Genomic DNA, 19,867 nt, shown 5'->3' with positions numbered 1-19,867 from the left:
GGAGCTTCAGTCATGCATTTCCTATTAACTCGAATTTGTATACCTGAAGTACAACGAAGCAAACTGAAAAGCGTTTTGAATGAGTATGTGTTGAGTTATTTTAAACATTTGTTTCAACTGTGCTCACATGGACTTCGTGCTCCTCTTCTGCAAGTACATCTAGTAGAATTTTTAGGAAAAATACATTTTCACCTGAATTATCGAGTATATTTGAGCTCTATGGGCATATGCCTTACCAAATTCTCACTCTGAAGATAGGATGCCTATTCCTAGTTTTGTTACTGTCTTTGCCATTTTTAATTGAGTTTGAGGAGCTTTGATTCATGTCTTCAGTCAAAGACCTGAATTGTTGACATTTGATTAAGCTATTAGCCATTATAGTATGTCACAGAAAAACAAGCTCTCAGAAAGAAAAATCACTATAATAGTGAAATAATACCTGTACAATTAGTGCATTGTTGTTAATACTAGGTGAACTTGAGAATTTCTCAGTGTTTGGACAATCCGCTCTGAGGAAAAAAGAAACCAACAAATACATTTATGGTGAATCATTTCCCTTCTTCCTATCTTTAACATGTTTTTGAAACACCATGTAACATTGCGTTCTTTTTTTTTGTTTTTTTCCAAAAAATAGAATTCCTGAAAAAAATCTCTGTTCATTCTTCTGGCTTTAAATCATGACGGTTTCTTACCAGCTTCTGCTTCCATGCAGTTAGTTTCACAGTGATTCAGCTGATTTGGAGAAGATGAACTTGAGTACTTAAATGGAAAGATTATAGTTCACCTAAAAGTTACTCAAAGCTCTCTGTGCTCACTCTGTTAATGAGTTTTCACTTCATTAATTAAGAAATAAAATCAGTCCGTTTCAGGTGTGCATGTATATTTGTAATTGTTTATTAGTAGCATTCATAAGTAAAGCTGTCTGCATGGCAGAACTTTAAGTAAATTATTTAAAGCTTCATTTAATATGCATGTGGTTTTAACTTCAGTCTTTTTTTGTACTAATAAATAAAAAGCAGTGATGTTACTAAAATAAATATAGTATTTTCTCCTGTGCTTTTGCAAAGCCCAGAGCTTCCTATGTTCTTATATATTGGTCTGTGCTTACCAGAGCCGGCATTTATGCCTAAAGCACTATCACTAGTCCTGTCTGTTGGGAATAGAAATCAAAGGAAGTGTCTCAATGTGAGTGAAACCAAACTCCAATTTTTAGGAGAGTTGCTTAAGAGCATGTAAATCGGTGGTTCCATCCTTAAGTGCTTCAAATGCACGAGGCGGTGAACAGAAACCCTCAATGGAACAGCCAAACACCAGCAGCAAATGCTCCCGCGGGCGCCGTGCACAGCCCGTGTATCTGGGATGCAAAGTGTGACCTCTTTTCTAACTGCAGTCTAAAGCAGTTATTCCCCAACTACAGTTAAACCAGATACCTCTAATAATGTCAGCAAAATAACATCCTTATTGTTTCTTGAAAGTAGTTTGCGGCTTGCTATTAATTCCTGAACAGCCTCCAAAAAAGCTAGAGCAAAGTTATTTCTACACAAGCGCTATTCATTCAGGTGGTTGCAGGTTGGTTATGTACTGGTTGCCAAACTCCTGGGTTCCTTATCCTCATGATATCACTGTGTAAGGGGGAGGTGCAATTAGCTCCGTGTTTTAAGAAGAACTGAGGTATAAAGAGAGAAAGAGATGGCCTGTGGTTACATGGAAAAGGCATGGCTGAGGCAGCCCTTAGCTAGCGCACGGTTAAATAAGAAACCCCCCTTTCTTGGGCTCTGCTACTTACAGGTACAATTTCTGAGAGATGGGACATGTCTTTTCTGTTAGAACGGCAAACGAAGGGCGGCATTCATCCGGGCCCTGAATGAGCAATCCCAGTACGATGTTCCTTAGGCAGTGTGCAATTGTTGGCTCCCAACCCTGACATTTCGCGGTACTAAGGGAAACAGGAGACTATTCTCAGTGAAAAACCCTGGAAAAGCCACATTTCTGCACTGCAGCAGGGTTGTTGCTTACCTTGGATTCGCATCTTGCATCAGATGTGAGGGCTGCTCTTTCTTCTCATCTGTTACTCATCTATAAGGATTTCTGAAAGATAGTTGGACTTCCATAAGGCTGATTGGCAAGTGCAGAGGTAAAACCAAAGGGGTATCTATATAGCCAAAAAAGAAGAGGGCTGGCTCCCCAAAGTATTTCTAGTCTGGTCTCGTTGACAGAAGGGCTGCAGCTGGACTGCGTTTAATTAGCTTTTACACAGAGCTTAAAGGTGCTTTTCACATGAATTCTAAGTCTCAATATTTCTTTTCTAGTAGGAGTAAAATGGTATCTAGTTCTAATATCCCGTCTCCTGAGAACAGCGAGTTGATTTTTAGAAAGAAAGTAAACAGCGTAATACAGAGACATCATTCCAGACATCACTGGTTGTGAGACTTCCCCAGCTGGAAGCTGCATTAAATACCTGTGTATTTAATAGACACTGAGAGATGTGGAGTGGAAAATTCCAAGAGTTATCCAAGTTGTTTTTCCTACTAATTCAAAGTTTTGTTCTCTGTAACAACCCTGTTCCAAGTAACTTGCCACCATTCTTTCCAAGCGTGCAAGAAAGGGATCTAAATGCCTCAAGGGCAATGGGAAGCACTTAAAAAATCCATAGATAACTGCCAAATTGGAGTACAAGATTATTAGTACTTGCTAATAATTAAAACTAATCTTTTGATTTACTGGTAGAATTGTATTTTAAGGTGGAACTGGAATTAAAATGAGGCAGCAATTATCTGTTTCGACTAAGAAAATACTTTTCAAAGATGGGATTGTGGTCGTGGAAAACTCTGAAGAAAAACTATTGGACAAATAACATATTGAAGGCAGTGGGTTTTGCAAAAAAAAAAAAAAAGGTTTGCTAGGAAGAAGCAATAGAAAGAACAGTAAGTTGGTAAAGTCTGTATTTATTGTGTTTGTTATTGTAAATAAGCATAAATTGTAATCTCAGATTCAAGAAGCCACGAGTGAGGTTCACTTGTAGATCCATCATTTGAAAGCGCGCTGCACAGTCCTGCTCCCATTTACCCTTCCTTAGTGTACATTAGAGATAATTCCGTTCCACGAGCATGGTACCCATGGGAGCACTGGGGCTGTGAAGACTTGTGTCTTTCCTAGTTTTACCTACCAGAACCTTTGGGGGTTTTTTAGTTTTGCATACTGGTTATCATTCAGATCTAGATAGAAAACAATAATGCATTCATCTTCAACTAATTGGATCAAATTATAGTGTAAACCCAGAAGGAATAATCTACTTAAAATTGACATTGATTTGGCAGAAATACATTCAATTTTTTGTGGTTGCTTTAGCATTGCAGATGAAGAGAAGGATGTGCAAATAAAGAGATCTGTTTTGCCATCTGTAGTTTAGGTTCTTCCTGCCAATGCCACATGTATCTTAAAGATGTTTATTAACTAATAAAGCAATATTGCAGAGACCTACTTACATTTGAAAAAAATAAAAAGTATTAATTAATAATTTGGCATGTTTCAAAATACTGGAAAAATTATACTCCTTTTGTGTTTCAGAAGAAAACAACTACATGTTCTCTGGCTCCCTGTGTCAGTTCAGTAGCGAGTCTTGAACTTTCTAATGCAAAGAAAGGTAATTTGTTAGAGTTTGTGTATTCTGTTCTGGTGGGAATTATGCCCTTTCATTTTTCGTGTCCTAGATATTCCTTGAAGAAAGCCCATTAAGTGTTACATATCTCTCAAAACCTTCTTTCAAGGCTTAAGTGAGTCTGTACTTCTGGAAACAGCTTGCTGGAAATTTCCCAGTAAAACTGTTCCTGATACAGAGCTATTTTCGACTGCTATTTTTTTGCTGAAAATGTCTGCTTTCTGCGGAAAATTCTGGTGGTTACTCAAAGGTTTCAGCTGAAATTTGTGTCAATCATGTACAGTTTTGTAGTCCAAAACTTGAAAATTTATGTGAGGAAGATCTCAAACCAGCTGTAGTGGTGAGCACAGGGGAGAATTTCACATTTTCTCCTGAGGTGAGATGCTGCTTTGAAAGAAAACTACTAGCTATGCTACTAGCATTATACACAGAAAGCCTGATGTAAGCAAAACTACCTGTCATCTTTTTTACCTAAACTACAGTCGTCCTCCTTATTGCTGTTTATTTTTAATGTTAAGATAGATTGGCCATCAAAGTTAAGTGACATACACACTTCTGCAGCTTTGCCACCTCCAAATAGAAACTGTTAGTTTGTGTCAGTCATTTGAAATATAGATAACATCTTTTTGCAGTAGTTGCGTCTGGTATCCATCAGTATGTTTCATTAGTAACGTGGTGGTTCTACCTGACGGAGAATGGCTGAGGTTATTGAGCTGCTCTGGAAATCCCGAGCCCCTCAAGCAGTGCTGAGAGGCGGCTGCCGTCTGTCAGTCCTGGCACGAGCTGCTGGAGAGGCAGAACCTAACTTGCAACACGGTAGGGCCTAAAATTATTTCCTCTCAGGACCTGTAAGTCCTTCCCTGTATGTCCACATCCAGAAATATCTCCTCTTACTGTTTAATTCAAAGTGAGTGAATTGCCTGACCGTTTTGAGTAACATTATGTATGCACATAAGACAATTTACCTGCTTAATAGAATCGCTGATTGATGCCTTATTTTAGCTCTGTGGGCAAAACTTTGGATCTTGTGGTTTCCGTAAAGATTTTTATGGAAGATTTAAGCATCATAATAAAACCCACATATCGTTTTAACTAGATGGTCAAAATAACCGTGAGTGAATATATGGACTTGTTAAAAGTATAACAGTCCCTATGTAAAGAAAGACTGGTATGTGATTTGTGAATAGATTAAGCATCTGTGAAACTCTTTAAGATACAGTATAAAAAGGCTTCACTAGAATGCGAATCTTTACCTGAGGAAACATTTTGAAACATTCTCCAGTTATTCAGTTAAAGGTTTATTTACAGTAAGGTGGTATTATAACCCCCTTAGTAAAAGGGTGTGTGTATATATATATATCTCAACGTAGAACAGTGTGGTACCAGGTCTGACTGAGAGCTCCTCTCACTCTCTCTCTGATGCCTCGGAAGGAACACAAAACCAACATCAGCAGTCAGCTTCCCTGGGTGTTCCCTCCTGGTCTCCAAGGATTTGTAGCAAGGGTAGTTTCTGGGCTAGAGGTGGTGTGTTTGCGGCAAATGTTTCAGAACAAATAAAGAAGTTGAAAAACAATTAGGTTTAATGATCTGTTGCTGGTATTTAAGATGCATTTTTATAACATCTATGCTCAGGAGAATGCCCTAAAGGACTTTAATGAATTCTAGGTTGTCAGTTCTTGTCAGCGAGCTATGTTTACGTCTAGCTCTTTAATTTTTATATTTGAGAGGAAGATGTAAAAAAATCCACAGAAGGAGCTGCTATTGTAATTTTCCCCAGTAATTATGCAATTTTTAGAATTCCTGATAGATACCAGCCTGATTGTACGTCCCTTTTCTATTCTCCTCTTGTCCATACCCTCAGAAGGGTGCACAATTTTCAAAGATGCTTTTTATTCCATCTAATTTGGGTGCTGACACCATGTTGAAGAGGTCTTGGTGGTCTACTGGTACCAGAAAACTCTGGTAAAACACCAGGGATATTAGAATACACAAAAGCCTGTCCAGCTGTACAAATTACTGTGGTGGCCAGCTGATGTAGAAGTTGAACTGCATCATCTTGCCTGTGCAAATATTAAACCTGAAAATTATTGAGGAGTAGGGAGTTCAGCAAACTTTCCGAAAACTTTCCGTACAGTGTTAACTCCTTTTGCTTAGTGGCTGAGAAGCTTCTCAACGCTAAAGGTCTTCCTCAGATTGTTCACAAAAGCTCTAATAGCACCCTGTCATAAAAAGATACCCATGCAGTCAAGAGTTTTGTGATCTCCAAGGGATTTCTCTAAATCTTTCCTTATTTCTGTTTTCAGTTTTGAGAAATGTTTCTCTACAGCAGGACTTCCAGGGACTTTGTTTTCTGCCCAGACTCAAGTCCACATGATGGGAGGGAGGGAAGGGGCTATTTCATTGTTTCAGACTTTCAATTCTAGTCTGATTGTTCAGTGAAATGGCAGATGGCGAGTCTGCCTGTGTCCACTGTAAAAACTAATACTATTGAGTGAGCTGCTTTCTCCCCTGGCGGGGAAAGAGGCAAAACAAAACAGAATCAAGCAAGGAATTTGGCTTATATGCCAGGAAAAATTCACAAGCAAAAGCAATTAAGCTCATTTATAACTCTTTTTCAGACTTCGACGTTTTGCAGAATCATTTTTCATCTGTTGTGTAGTACTGTCACAGCATCAGCTATTTAACTTTTGCATATTTGCATTATGTAGTCTTGGGCAGCTCTCACTGATAACAGTCATTTGTAGTGGCAGTGCAACCGATGAAGTCAGATGGGCCATGAACGGTTCGGTTTGAAAGCTGTCACTGAGATGTGTAACTGGGTTTTTTTTATTTTGCAGTTGCTTCATAGAAGTTTAAAACTTTTTTATTCCTATAACATAGCGTTAGGGTCAAATTAGGTACTTTTATTAGTGAAAAAGTAACATCCATGAAGAATTTTGTGGTATACTCTGTGAATTTAGGACTAGTTTTTTGAGGATTGGTCAATGTAGCTGAGTCACAGGATTTTTCAGAAATCTGTCCTGGTGGGAGCTGCTGAGGTTTGAGCACTTTGAAAGCCAGACCCTTTTGTAGTTGTTCAGAATTAAAAATTAGTGAACTATTTTAAAAATGTTTTCCACATGGTGTATTTCCTTTACCATGGATAAAGTCTTTATGAAGAAAGACTGTAATTGATTAAAACTATTTTTTCTTTTAATTAAATATGACGCTTCTGGTGTGCTCCTCCATCTCTCCCAATTATTTTGGGAACAGCAAGAGGCTGTATTGTTTGGAAGTATGGCCCTCAGGATTTGTTTCTCTTGGTTTGGTCCATTCCTAGACATACACAGGGAAACACTGCGTAAGACAAATCCTTCTGTCATTTTAAGAAACGTGACCTTTGAAGATACAATAGTGCTCATCTTCAAGCTCACCCTGAGCAAAAGTCTTAGTTTTGCTGTTTGGTATATGCTTTGAGTCTACTTAATTTTCCTGTAATAATCAGGAGGGACTGACTTCATAGTTTCTTAGAGAATTCTTGAAAAGGAAACAACACTACAAAGTCATTCAGAGTGCCTGTGGAACCATGTTGCAAAGTCAGGTTCAGCATTAACCATCCAGACAGCAGAGGGGAGACTTCAAACTTTTGTTCTCAGGATGTTATTTTCTGTGACGCTCCCAACTTAGTCCGTGTCTCTGCTGAAGGGCTCAGCCTGTCCAACATAACCAGTGTTGCACAAATGTCTTTCTTCTGGTCAAGAGGAAACTAGCGGAAGTCCTTTCTTATTCTGTTTTTTCCTTTATTTACTAATTCTGTCACTGGTAGTCACTAGTTGAAGCATTGCCTGTCCATGAGCTAACACACTGTTTAAGCTTTATTGTCTACAGAGTAAATGGAAGGACAGACACTTAGCATTTTAGCTTACTTTTCTGCACTCTGTTATATCCTGAGAGGAACAGTTTACCCACTTCTATCTAGGTGCTTTACTATTCAAAAGCAAAAGAAAAAATATCTTAGGAGAAGGATAACTAGAGTAAGAGGGTTCAGTGGCAGGGATGCCTCCCTTTGACGCAGCAGAACCAAATATAATTATCTTTTTTTTTTACATTTCCTGGTTACCCTTCAGCAACTTCTAAAATCATTATGGCACAATAGCTCAAAAATGTGACGGAAAACATAGTTGCCAGCTAGTCCTGGCTTCCACACCTTATGTTCTTTTACCTATGGATATAATTAGACAAGATGCAGTAATTGTCTGAGAGAAATCAGAGTCACTTGTTGCCCTTTTAATAGATAGTGCGTAGTTTGTTTTGCTGTTGCAGCTCAGCCAGGCCCTGTGAAGTTAATGTGCTCATCATGACTTGCAATCTTTGATCCTGAGTGACGAGGATAAGGGAATGAGGACCGTGTAGGTATAGACTGTTCCTCTTTTGACAGGAACCAGAAAATGTAAATAGACATTTTATTTATCTGTAAGTAATTTCTTACTATCAAATAAGGCCCACTGAGATTAAGATATTAACAGAAAATGTTAATTTTCTTATTTCAAAACCAGGCAAATCCCATAGAGGAGAAATACTTCCAAATTCCTGAGAGTATTAGAAACACTGCAGAGGAAAAAATAATGAAAATGACTTGACAGAGGGCTGCTAACTACAACAGACTTAAATAACAAATGGTCATATCTTAAAAAAAAAAAATCAATAGGAACACAGAAAATAGAGATGGAAAAGATATATCGGGTCATATTCTGCATCTCCTGCTTGAGTACAATTGTTCACTGCAGTCTATATTTTATCCAGTGTAGCCTTAAATTGTTAAAAGCAAAGGAAAATTTCTCTGCTTCCTTTGGGAGTGTCTGCCACAGACTGCAGATCTGACTGTCAAGGGATGTTTCCAGACGTTTAACCTAAACTATGCTCATTTTCCAACCATTACTGCTGAAGTTCCCTCTTTGGTGTTTACCCCTCTCAGAAGGACCTTACCATCATAGTCCCTTCGATATTGTTTGCTCATTATACAAACAAAAGGCAAATCCTTGGGAATCGGTAGAAAATGACAGAGCAGGGTGGTGCTGCTATATCCGAGTTGCTACAATAGCAACGCGCACGTATCTGCACTTGCATCTTTCCCTGTCCCGTGGTTAGCAGAGCCCCCTTCCAGCAGGGTGGATGAGCTGGAGCGCTGTGTGTGATCGTACGGCTTCCAGACCAGGTACTTACGGTCTCCCTGTCTGGCATCATGTTGGAAAGTGTGCGCTTACCCGAAATGAGATACGCAGAACCAGAGTGTGCCAAGGTAAACAAAGGCAAAGCCGATCCTATCCAAGATTTAGAGGTGCTCTGAGAGACAGGTATCTCTAGGAAGTTCTGTAGATCTTAGTTTGGTGTAAGAATAAATGAGACATTTTGATTAACACCTTGTTGTAAGACAAACAATGAAGAAGCAGAGGTATGGAGAGGCCAAGCTTTTGTGGTGTGTGGGCTTACGTAGGAAGAAATAACATTGTGCTACTCAATCCCTCACATTGGTACTCTGCAGACTTTCTTTGGGCCTTCAGACCAAATCATTTAAAAATTCCAGCTGTGATCACTTTCTAGGACACACTTCTTATTCATCATCATGTTGTAACTCTGAAGCACACCAGTTGCAATATTTTGGCGTCTGTTAGCTAGTTTAATTGTACCTCAAAAAGGTACTTCATTGTACTCAGTTAGATGTATTGTGTCAAAATCATACAAATGACAGGTAACACCATACTCACAGAATGCGAAGGGATTTTCTTTCCTTGAAACCTTCCCTTGAAGATGCCCTTTTTCCCCACAGACCTTTTCGCTGTCTTTAAATACCAGCGACACCTTTAGCTCCACCCTGTCACACGGTTTTCCTGTATCGTAGAGTCTTGCTGCCAGATGAGGACGCTGGACAGTGGGATTGGAACCTTCCCCCTCCCCGACTCAGGGAACCGATCTACAGGGCGACACGTTTCTAAGCAAGAATCAACCTTGGAAACGGGAGTCTTTGCACCGCCTGAGCAAGTTCTTCCAGCTCCTTCAGTAAAATCCAAAACTCTTGAGCGAGAAGTGCCTTCGACAGCTAAGAGCCAGGAGTCTGTGGAAAGCTTAATTAGTCACTCAACATCTGATCCGGCCATGACTGCCAAAGGTATACGACCTTTTCAAAGTCGCCTTCCAAAACCAGCTTCCTCAGGTAAAATGTCAATTACACTGAAAATCACATTATTTCTGCCCTGACATGTGTTTTGATTAGAACAAGTCCTATAATAATGACATCTGATAACAGAAATGTTAAATGCAGAGCAGAAAATATTCTTTTTATGAATGCATAAGGTTAACAAGTTTGTGACCTGAGCCATATGGAAATTTTGTTACACATAATGCTTATCTGAGGAGGAAAAATGTGCTAAATACTTAAACCCTTTTCTCAAGGAACAGTACTTGAAGATAAAACATATGCCAGCCTTGGAATTTGACTTGAATAAGAATGCAGATGTTCAGTAATATTCAGGGTTAAGCTTTGCAGCAAAGTACAAAGCATAGTCATGTCGTGACATAGGAAAGATATGTTCATAAAGACTTGCTTTTGCAACCAGATTTGGACTAAAGACTCATTTGGCCTTGATGCATAAATTCTTTCCCAGTGAATATAAGGCCCTGACCTCAAACAAGACTCTCATTACTTTACTACAGAATACAAAAACATTTCTATATACGAACATAAAGTACTTCACTTTCACTTACCAACTATGTGTGTGTTTAAACTATAAAAAGAAAGCTGACTAAGGAATCAAAGGAGTAGCAATCCAGCAAAGCAACTTTATTAAACAGTTCTATTGAGCTCTGTGCAATTTTTTATAAATGCACACTCACCATCTATATGCTTTTTTGAAGGTTTTTGAGTTATTAATATATATGTCAATAACATTAGAAATCATTACATATAGCATTTATAACAGGGGCTTTTTCATAGTCAGCATGATAGATGTGGTACCAAATGCAGTAAAAATAATTGGTTTAATGGAGAAGAGAATTGTTTTATCTTGACCAAATGCAACGTTGTGTATTTATTGGGGTTACGGTTGTTAGCACTTTGTCAGCATGTTTATTGCTGCTATAAAAGTTGTGAGTGTTTAACTTGCATAAATCTCTATCACTGTATCTGTAAGAGAGATTCCATGTAATTAGCATATAAGGTTAAATATCAAGTTTAAGCTTAGTTTAAGGCCACCGAATATGTGTTCTGCTAATAAGCTGGTGTATATTGAGCCTAGGAGGAAAGAAGTCTCTTTTATATGTTCATCAGATGCATAACAGAAGAATTCTAATTAAACATCTTAGAACTTAGATGATTTAGCAATATTCCCTGTGCAGTATTCTAATGGTATAATAGACTGCAAATACACATTGTATGCTTCATTGAAGACTCCCCTACTTGTTTCAAATCAAAGCTAAATAAAAGATATTTTAAGACTTAGTATTTTTTAAATAAATGTACTGTTAATTATGGTACAGCTAAGAAGGATTCAGAGAGAAATCTTAGTTATAGATTATACGCTACATGCCTGAATAGCCACATGTGTGACCTCAATTCAGCAGTGTGCTATAGAGTCGAGTCCATGATTAAACACTGTCATTATAACAAATTGAACAGAAACTGCAAGCATTGAATTGCTTCATAAGAAGTCAGTAGCAGTCAGATTCTTCTGATCTTAATGCTAATATTCACTGCACCAACCTTGTAAGGTTTGTATCTTAATTAAATTGTCATGAAGAGATGTTAAAAAAAAGTAGTATACATCAGATGGTGGGCTCAACTCATTCTTTATTAGAATATTTTCATTTGATTCTTCTCTCCCTCACTTGCTCATCCAAATTACAATTATCACTTTATTTCCTGTGTACCATATATCTTCTTTGGTGTTCTGATTTTGCATAGTGCAAATATAGCAAATAAAAAGACTAGCTTTCTGCTAGGAAGGTACTTCTAATTATGTTAACAGACTGTTCTCTCTCTGAGAATATAAAATAGCAAAGCAGATTCTACAACGCCTAGAAGTAGCTAATGAATGTTTTTTCTTATTTGAAAGAGTTTATATTTTAACACTAATAGAGGGATTTAAATTCATGCCTTTGTCTTCTCTTGTTAACTGGAAAAGGCTTTGGATCAAATTCTGCCACTGTACTTGTTAGAATTATTCCAGTAAGTTGGCATGTTGTTCCTATAAGTAGTGAGATATTATTTGACACAATGAAAGTATCATGACTTGCCCTCAGTTTTTTCTGAATTATAATTGAAACACTGTCATGAAGATGCTAATGAAACCTACAATTTAAATAATGTCTCTCTTAATTCAGGAATAATTAACCTTGCAAAGCAAAGTGAACAAGAACAGAGTTCTGTGACCTCTGCCTCATTGGAGCATACTGAAGAAACTGTGGAAAACAGAAAAGTTCTTCCAGAATGGACAACGAAGAAAACCGCTAAAACAAAGGTATAAGTTAAGAAGTGTAATCTATTAAATGAGATAGGTATTGTGGTGTAAAGAATCAGAAACAGTGAATGTTTTTAATATAGTGGGGAGAGTAACTAGCAATCTAACAGCTACATTTACTTTCTTGCCCTTCATTTGCAATCTCATTATTTATTGATAATAATAATGCAGCACCCAAAGGTATTTGTCCTGGTGGTTTACAAACATGTTTTAATTAAAATCCTGACATACATTTTATAGACAAGGAAATGGAGACCTTTTACCCTGTTGTTCTCTTCAGGAAACTTGATCTTGTTTTTTTGCTTTCCATGAGATTCTAATCTCTTTCTTTCCCCAGGCCCAGGTTTCCTTGTCCGTATGGTTATGTAGTATGAGTGTTTGAGCAGATGTGCTGTGAAAGTATTGTGAATGGGAAGATACCCATCCTACATGTTTCTGTGTGGTTTTGGTTAATCCCTGCAGTGATCTGTCTGTCCTTTAATCTTTTCATGAAAACTGCAGAAAGAACAAACAGGTAAATGCATATACCTGTGTAAAAGCTACTGCTGATGCTTGTCAAGTTACTCATATTCAGGAATGCCAGGCTGTCAAGCCCCATGAGAAGTACAGGGTCAGCAGGTTATCAAAGAGAGAAAAAAACTTATCAAGAAAGTGGGCATTAAGAGAGGAAACTGTCAGACCGCTGGCTAACAAGCCTTGTGTTACAAGAGGCTAAAAGCATTTTGTTGTGTAACTTTTTTGCATGTCTACTTTATCCAAGTAGTTACTGACTGGAGTATCCCACATTTTTGTGTGGCCCATGCTCTGGGTATTTAGAACAGAAAGCGAGAGATAAAATTACTTGTCTTGTATGTCACTGACAAACTGGAGGTGAATCCTGTGTAGTGCAGTAGTGTAGGATTCCAACCACAGCGCTGTGGTCTTCACCTGGAGCTGGTCGTGACTGACCACCTGCAGTCCCAAAACCACCTTAATACGTGATCCGTGTGTTACTGCTAATTAGTCTGCCTAAGAGTCAGAAGGTCACTGTGGGTGTAGCTGACATGTGAATGTGTCTAAATTGGCTTCAGGACTACGGCTGATTTGTGCTCTCTCAATTTTATGGGTAATGTTGGCCATACCTGGCTATATGCAGGTATCCTCAGGTCTGGTCCCCTCTCCATGAGTATGTGCTTCCTATCAAATGGATGTCCCTCTGCATCAGTTAAAAATGCCAACGTGGGTGGGAAGAGGGCAAAATTAGTATCACACTCTGAAAAACAGAACTATAAACACTTTTGAGCCACTGATAGGCAATTGGGATTAGGAGAGTAGGTGATATTTTTACCTGTAGATGCCATTAGCTGAACAGTATCAGCCTTAGCTTCCCCATACCCATTTTGTGGGTTTTGTTGTACTGACCTGCTGAAAGGTTTGAGCCTTCCATGATCAGAAGCTTTCCAGAGCTCCCAGAATTCCTCTTTACTCCCAGAAGAAAATGCTTAGTGCTGCTTCCCGAAGAGCAATGAGATAGGAGTCAGCTGCAAATTAAGGGCTCTCCAGTACTGCAATGTAAATGCCAGGATGAGAGACATGAATTTAGGAAGAATTTAGGATTTACTGGTATAGAAAGCATGAGTAGTGTCTACTGGCAATCCTAATTGTCTCTAGAATTGCTTGCAGCAAACCACTTATTGTGTGATAATTTTCCATGTTACAAATACGCTGTAGTAAACGTAGTTGAGATGTTTTAAAATTAAACTTGGTGAATGAAATTATCTGACAATGTTGCTAGTTTTGAAAACAATGTTACAGTGGAAAAAATGGTAAAATCTGGACTGTGTCTGCCAGACTGTCTCAGGGTACTTGGCAGGACAAGAATGTGTTATTTCCCCCACGTCAGACTGATGATTACTTACCTGAAGAAGAAGCGGTTAGTTAAACAGGTAATGCAGATTTTTTCCAGCAGAACTATCCATTTATACTACATGATGAATATAAAACGTTCCACTCCTAATACCATCTTCGACATTATTTTGATATATATGCATCATCTGAATGATTGCAATACCCTTATTTGTACAGGACAGAGCTCTGAGAATGTGTACTTATTCTGCAAGCAGCAGTGACACTGAGCCGGAGCCAGAGTTTGAAACAAATTATTTTAGAACTGCAGAGAAGACTTTAATAGAGTTAACAAAGAACAACAAACAAGGTAATTGAAAATTTGTACATAAAAATGTATATCACTCATCTCCACTCTGACTCAGCAGCAGATAGTGTCCTTCATTGAACTTTCCATCTAGTTTTCACTTTCTAACCCCAGATCTTTCTTCAGTCTAATTTTCCATTAGCTTCTTATTACTTTTTGCTTTTTATTTTATGTGTGTGTATCTTTTTTTCCTCTCTTCCACAGTTTTTGCTAGTAGAAGCTTAACTTGTAGGTTTTTAGGCATAAATCCCTGCAGTGTAAGTAAAAAGAAGTCTTCAGTTAGATTATTACAGAAGTTAAAAGGTGGCTATAAAGATAGCTTCTCCTTTTTTCTTTGTAATTATATTAGCCAGTTGAAATAATCCAATGATCAAGGCCATAGTTTTCCAACCTCTGTATGAAAGTGATGTTGGTTGTGCTGCCATAGCAAAGTCTCTCTCATTGTCTTCTGTGTATATATTGCCATTTTCAAGTATCAAACCTTGTTGCAAGAATTTATGGCAACTTGGAATTTACTGAATTCCAGTGGATAAAAACACCTTAAGTGAATTTCCTGAGCTAATAGTTTTCTGTGTGTTTAATAACCCAAGAAATTGCTGTCTTCTCTTGACCACCAGCTTGCTGTGCTGCAAGCCAGCTTTCAGTGCAGCTGTGTGCCCTCGGGGAGAGGAGGACCGTGGCTCACGTCCGTGCCCACACAGCCCATGGCTTCCCCGCAGGAGATAAATTCTGGCAAGTGCAAAGGCCAGCGCAAGGTCTCGGCACCTCTGAAGCTCTGAGAGCTTAAGCAGTAACTTCAGTGATTCATAGGATTTGTGCTGACCTGCACAGCAAAGAGCTTGACCTAGCAGAGATTAGCACCTACAGTAGATACTGCAGTGATGGATGCGTTCAAATGCCATGGGCGGCTAGATGCCGTCGGCAGACATACTGTGCTCTTTAGTATCTGCTGGCGGTTGGACTGAAACATTTGGCAATTTCAGAGCTAATCCATTTTTCGTGATACTACCGCAGAGAGAGCAGAGTAGGAAGCTTGAACTGTTTATTTACGTTACTCCTGTAACTTTGTCTTTTTAATCTGTATGAAATGTTGCAAGTCATTTAACTCAGCCCATAAACACTTATTGTTACAGATTTTGCCTTTTACAAATCATGTTCTAATACAAAAGAGATGTGTTTTGTTAAAGAGGTAGATAACTTTTTAAATTAATCACAGTTTGTAAAAAAAAGGATTTTATCATGTGTAAACAGTTGTATTAAATGGCAGCAGATTCAAAGTTTAATGATACCTAAGCATGACTTGAAGTCACCTTTTTACATAGCAAATCATTAATTTTGTGTATATGCCTAACTTTTGGGCTAGTAACAGAGCTAGAATTCATAATCGTGATTGAGAAAAATAGAAAAGAAAATTATAAAGCCTTATTGCGAAAGTATTTCTGCTATGGTCATTCCTTATGGTCAGGATTTCTGTTCTGTGCTCTATAAATGCAGTTCTGACATTGTATTAATAACACTACTTTATTCCGTTCTGTGTTCAAAGTTCTTAGCTTCTTTCTGCACACAAGTGATATAACCTGAAAACATCCTCATGGGGCAGGAGCTGCAGCAAAGTGATTCACAGAGAGTATTTTCATATGTGTAGATCACAGAATCACAGAATGTTAGGGATTGGAAGGGACCTCAAAAGATCATCTAGTCCAATCTCCCTGCCAGGGCAGGAACACCCAGGGGAGGTTACACAGGAAGGCGTCCAGGCAGGTTTTGAATGTCTCCAGAGAAGGAGACTCCACAACCTCCCTGGGCAGCCTGTTCCATAATGATATTTATTTTATGAGTCCCTAAAACATTAATGAACTTTCACTGGTTGCACAATTGTAATGTTGGAGTGATTTTCATTTTCCATTTATGAGCAGGGAACAGAAAGACTGGCAGACTGAGTGCCCGATGCAAAGACCATTGAAAGTCCATGATAAGACCTTCATTGATTTAGTGGGCTTTGGATGAGACTCCCAGTCCATTGCCCAGTGTTATGGGGAAGGTCAGTAGAACAGCAGGGAATAGCCCAAATATTCCAGGTTCTTCCATTTCAACCATGAAAGTATTTTGATTCCGGTTTCATGAAGGCTTTGTCCTGGTGCGATTCTGTTAGAAGTGCTGGAGGCAGAAGCTCTTCTAATGCTCTAGGTTACAAGGTAGAGCTGAAGTTTGTGTAACAAGAATTATGAGGAAAGAAGCTACTGATCATGTGAGCCTCTGTCTGCTGTGCATTTTCATGAACTGCAGAAAAATTCTCGGGTTTCGTTTTGATCTTCTGAAAGATTTTCAGCCTTAGACTTTGAAAGGTGAGGTTTTATTCCTAATGTTCCTTGTATTACAGTAGGATCTAGAACGAATGGGTAGGGCCTGTTTTCTAACCTTACCAGTTTATTTTTTTATACTGCTGTATTAATTAGCTAAAAATGTAGGAAAAATGAAAGAATTATCAAATATAGTAAAACTGAAAGACGTGCTAAAGGAACTTGGCACATCTGCCATGAAAGGCTATTAAGAGACAAGAACAAAATCTTACAGCAAATAAATAAGTAGAACAATACCCCCAAATTAACCATCTCATCTATAATTTAGAAACAAAGGAAATTAATTCTGGCTGTCTCATACCATCTCCTTCACCTTGAATATTAAGTGTGAACAGTCCCCTGTATATGCATTGGTTGGAGAGTTAAGAGCTAGTATTTTAATGCTTTTGTTATACTGAATTCCAGATACATTAAAACATTTGAAATACATTTTAAAATTGTAAAATTACATTACAGTGTATGCAGACTGCATTTCATCAATTAAAGATGGCATAATGATATTATTTTTAACATCTCTTACAGCTGAACAGGAAAAACAAAATCAGAGAAAGTCATTTCTGGGGAACCCAATGTCAATCTTGGATTTATACCAACACAGTCTCTATGGCCATTTTGGAGAGAATGGACCTGAACAATTAACACATTACAGTTTAATCGAGCAGTTGAGTGGAGCTTCCAGTAAAGGCAGCAAGGGCAAGGACAGCCCAAGTGTGAGTTACTGTCATTTTTATATAACTTCTCATTTTCTTCACGATTACTTTCATTTGCCTCTCGTTTTTTCCTCAGTGTGTTGATTGATTACAAAAACCAGGCAGACTTGAAAAAAACAGCATGACCTGCAGAAGAGTAAAGATCTAAATATTGTTAGAACAGCATGTTACATTCTGATGCTCACCTGTCATAGAATTAGACTTCCAAAATTGACAAGTAGAGACAGGCTGACGCTAGCACTCTGCCATTCGAGAGGAGCTGAAATTTAAGGCTAGCAAGAAAACATAGAATTTATCTTTTAAGGCTGCTCCTTCACATATGGTTAGATAATATGTATAGAACAACATGCAGTAAATGACTTAAACATGTGAAGTAGTATTCCTGAACACTCAAATGGAACTATGTTATGGAAGTTAGCTATATTCTGGTCTCTTTTGAAATAACTCTTGGTGTTAGCTCCTAATTTGAGGGATTCAAACATTATTTTGATGAAGATCAGTCCTGATGTGGTTGGTGGATCTTGACACTAAACTGAAACAAATTTGTTTTCTCCCCTTGCTATTTCTGTCTCTAAAAATGTTGAACCTGACATCATGCAGTCTCAATAACCCTGAAAAGCAACTTCTCAACTTACTCTTTTCCCCTTCTTTTCTCATGCCTTCTCCTCTTATCCTCACACTTCTCACTTTTTCTCTCCTCTAACAAGCCTATTCGTTTGAAAATAGAGCCACCCAGCCATGATCCACTGTAATAACTTTGCCTCCATGTTCAGTCTGTTTCCCCAGCTCTTCTTCTTTTTAAATACAAGCTCTTTCATTTTTGTGTGTAGCACTCAGTACATTTTGGGTATCTTACAGTATAAACAAAGGTGGTAGCAGAAAATAATGAATGAGCTGCTGTTTTGCAGCATGCTGGCGTAGTTCAGAAGTGGAGAAGCATTTTTATCTCTTCCCAGACCCTAGTTTTCAGTTTCAGAAAATCACTGTGCGTTGTAACTTCAGAGGTGATTAACCAGAGAGTCTTACAGCTTTCAGAAATCTGGGCCAAATGTGCAGAAGGAATGTGTGGAACAAACTGGCAATGCCCCTGTTTATTCCAACTCCACTGGCGTGAAAGCCCTGCTTAACTGAATATTAAATTGATTCACAAACTTCAGAAGAAAAATCGTGAAATGTATCTGCCACATTTCCCAATCAACCAAATTTCACTAGTACCCAGAATATTTTTCAATTTGGATATATTTGCATGGTATTAGCAAAAAAACAATTTTAAAGAATCTGGCTTCATATTTGGGAAGAAGAAAAGAAAAAAAAAAAGGTAGCAGAAGAGTATTAAAAAGTATAGATGAAGGAAAATAATTTGAGTGACCACTTAATTCCTCCTCTTGAACATGTATAAATTGATAGCTTAACTATGCAGATGAGATGAATTATATATGTATGTATATATATTTTTAAAAAACATCAGTTCTGGCTTCCGAAGGCCAAGATCCTTTGCTGTTAACAGAGCAATTAGATTTGGATCCACTATAGAAAAGTGGCTCAGAGTTGCATCTACTTTTAATTCATTGTTCTTGTGCGTTTTTTGTATGTGACATCTCTGCAATGTGCCCCATCAGCATCAGAACTTAAACAAAACTCATTGAAATAGCCTTAGGATCCTCGTAAAAATCTATCATTAAACTAGATGGCAACAGGTATAACTCAGCACTAGCATTTTTCATGCATTGTGTCGGGGGGCTTTTCAGATTACTTTTTGAGGATCGGAAAAAGCTCTCAAAATAGCATTGCCTCTCGGTGAACAGTGAAAGCTCAATAAAGCACTAGAGATTTGCCTATTAGTATTAAACTTTTCAGAATGACAAATGAGAAGCGGTAACCATGAAAATCAGGTTGCCCTGAACTCCTTGTTTGAACCAGCATGGCGACTTTTTTCTCAACTGTAATTTGTCTAACCCAAGAAGACCCACGGTCTGTTTAAATTAGAACTGTCTCATGTGGAACATTACCCACAAAAAAAAGGGGGACATGAGAAACTGAGGCACTTATGGCCAACAACTCTGAAAAACAAAACAACAACAAAAAGGTTTTGAGGGAGGAAAAAATGCGGCTTTCATACAGAATATTTGGCATTTCGAAAAAGGCCACAGTACGTGCTTTGAATTTCATTCCCAAATGGTGTGCGTGAAGCCTTAAAAAACCAAAAAAAATTACAAAACACCAAGTGTAGTGATGGACAGAATGAGTTTACTCTGCTTGTCGAAAGAGCAGTGTGCTGTGTCAGCCCCTCAGCCCAATTAAATTGGTCTGTACAGCACCAGTACGGTAGTGGCTTCAGACTGGGCGCTCTAATGAGAACTTGTGGCAGGAATTCTGTTAACCCAGACTTATTGTCATTTGAATTGTCTCCTTCTCACCCAGCGTATTCACCAGCATTACCCCCACAGTAAATACAC

The 19,867-nt window shown here is 38.3% G+C and overlaps 1 protein-coding gene across 1 annotated transcript in view; it reads left to right on the top strand.

The window, feature by feature from the left end:
- The window catches only part of NCKAP5 (NCK associated protein 5), a 215,943-nt gene that overhangs the window by 171,695 nt on the left and 24,381 nt on the right, over positions 1-19,867 (top strand). The window contains exons 13-16 of the mRNA XM_065637690.1: positions 9,537-9,848; positions 12,014-12,150; positions 14,215-14,344; positions 17,224-17,411. Coding sequence (XP_065493762.1) covers positions 9,537-9,848; positions 12,014-12,150; positions 14,215-14,344; positions 17,224-17,411 — 767 coding nt within the window. The remainder of the gene's footprint in view (positions 1-9,536; positions 9,849-12,013; positions 12,151-14,214; positions 14,345-17,223; positions 17,412-19,867) is intronic.

This window comes from Caloenas nicobarica, chromosome 6, assembly GCF_036013445.1.
Source record: "Caloenas nicobarica isolate bCalNic1 chromosome 6, bCalNic1.hap1, whole genome shotgun sequence".
NCBI lineage: Eukaryota > Metazoa > Chordata > Aves > Columbiformes > Columbidae > Caloenas > Caloenas nicobarica.
Note: the sequence above shows the minus strand (reverse complement) of the source record. Positions and strands in the feature narration are given on the sequence as shown.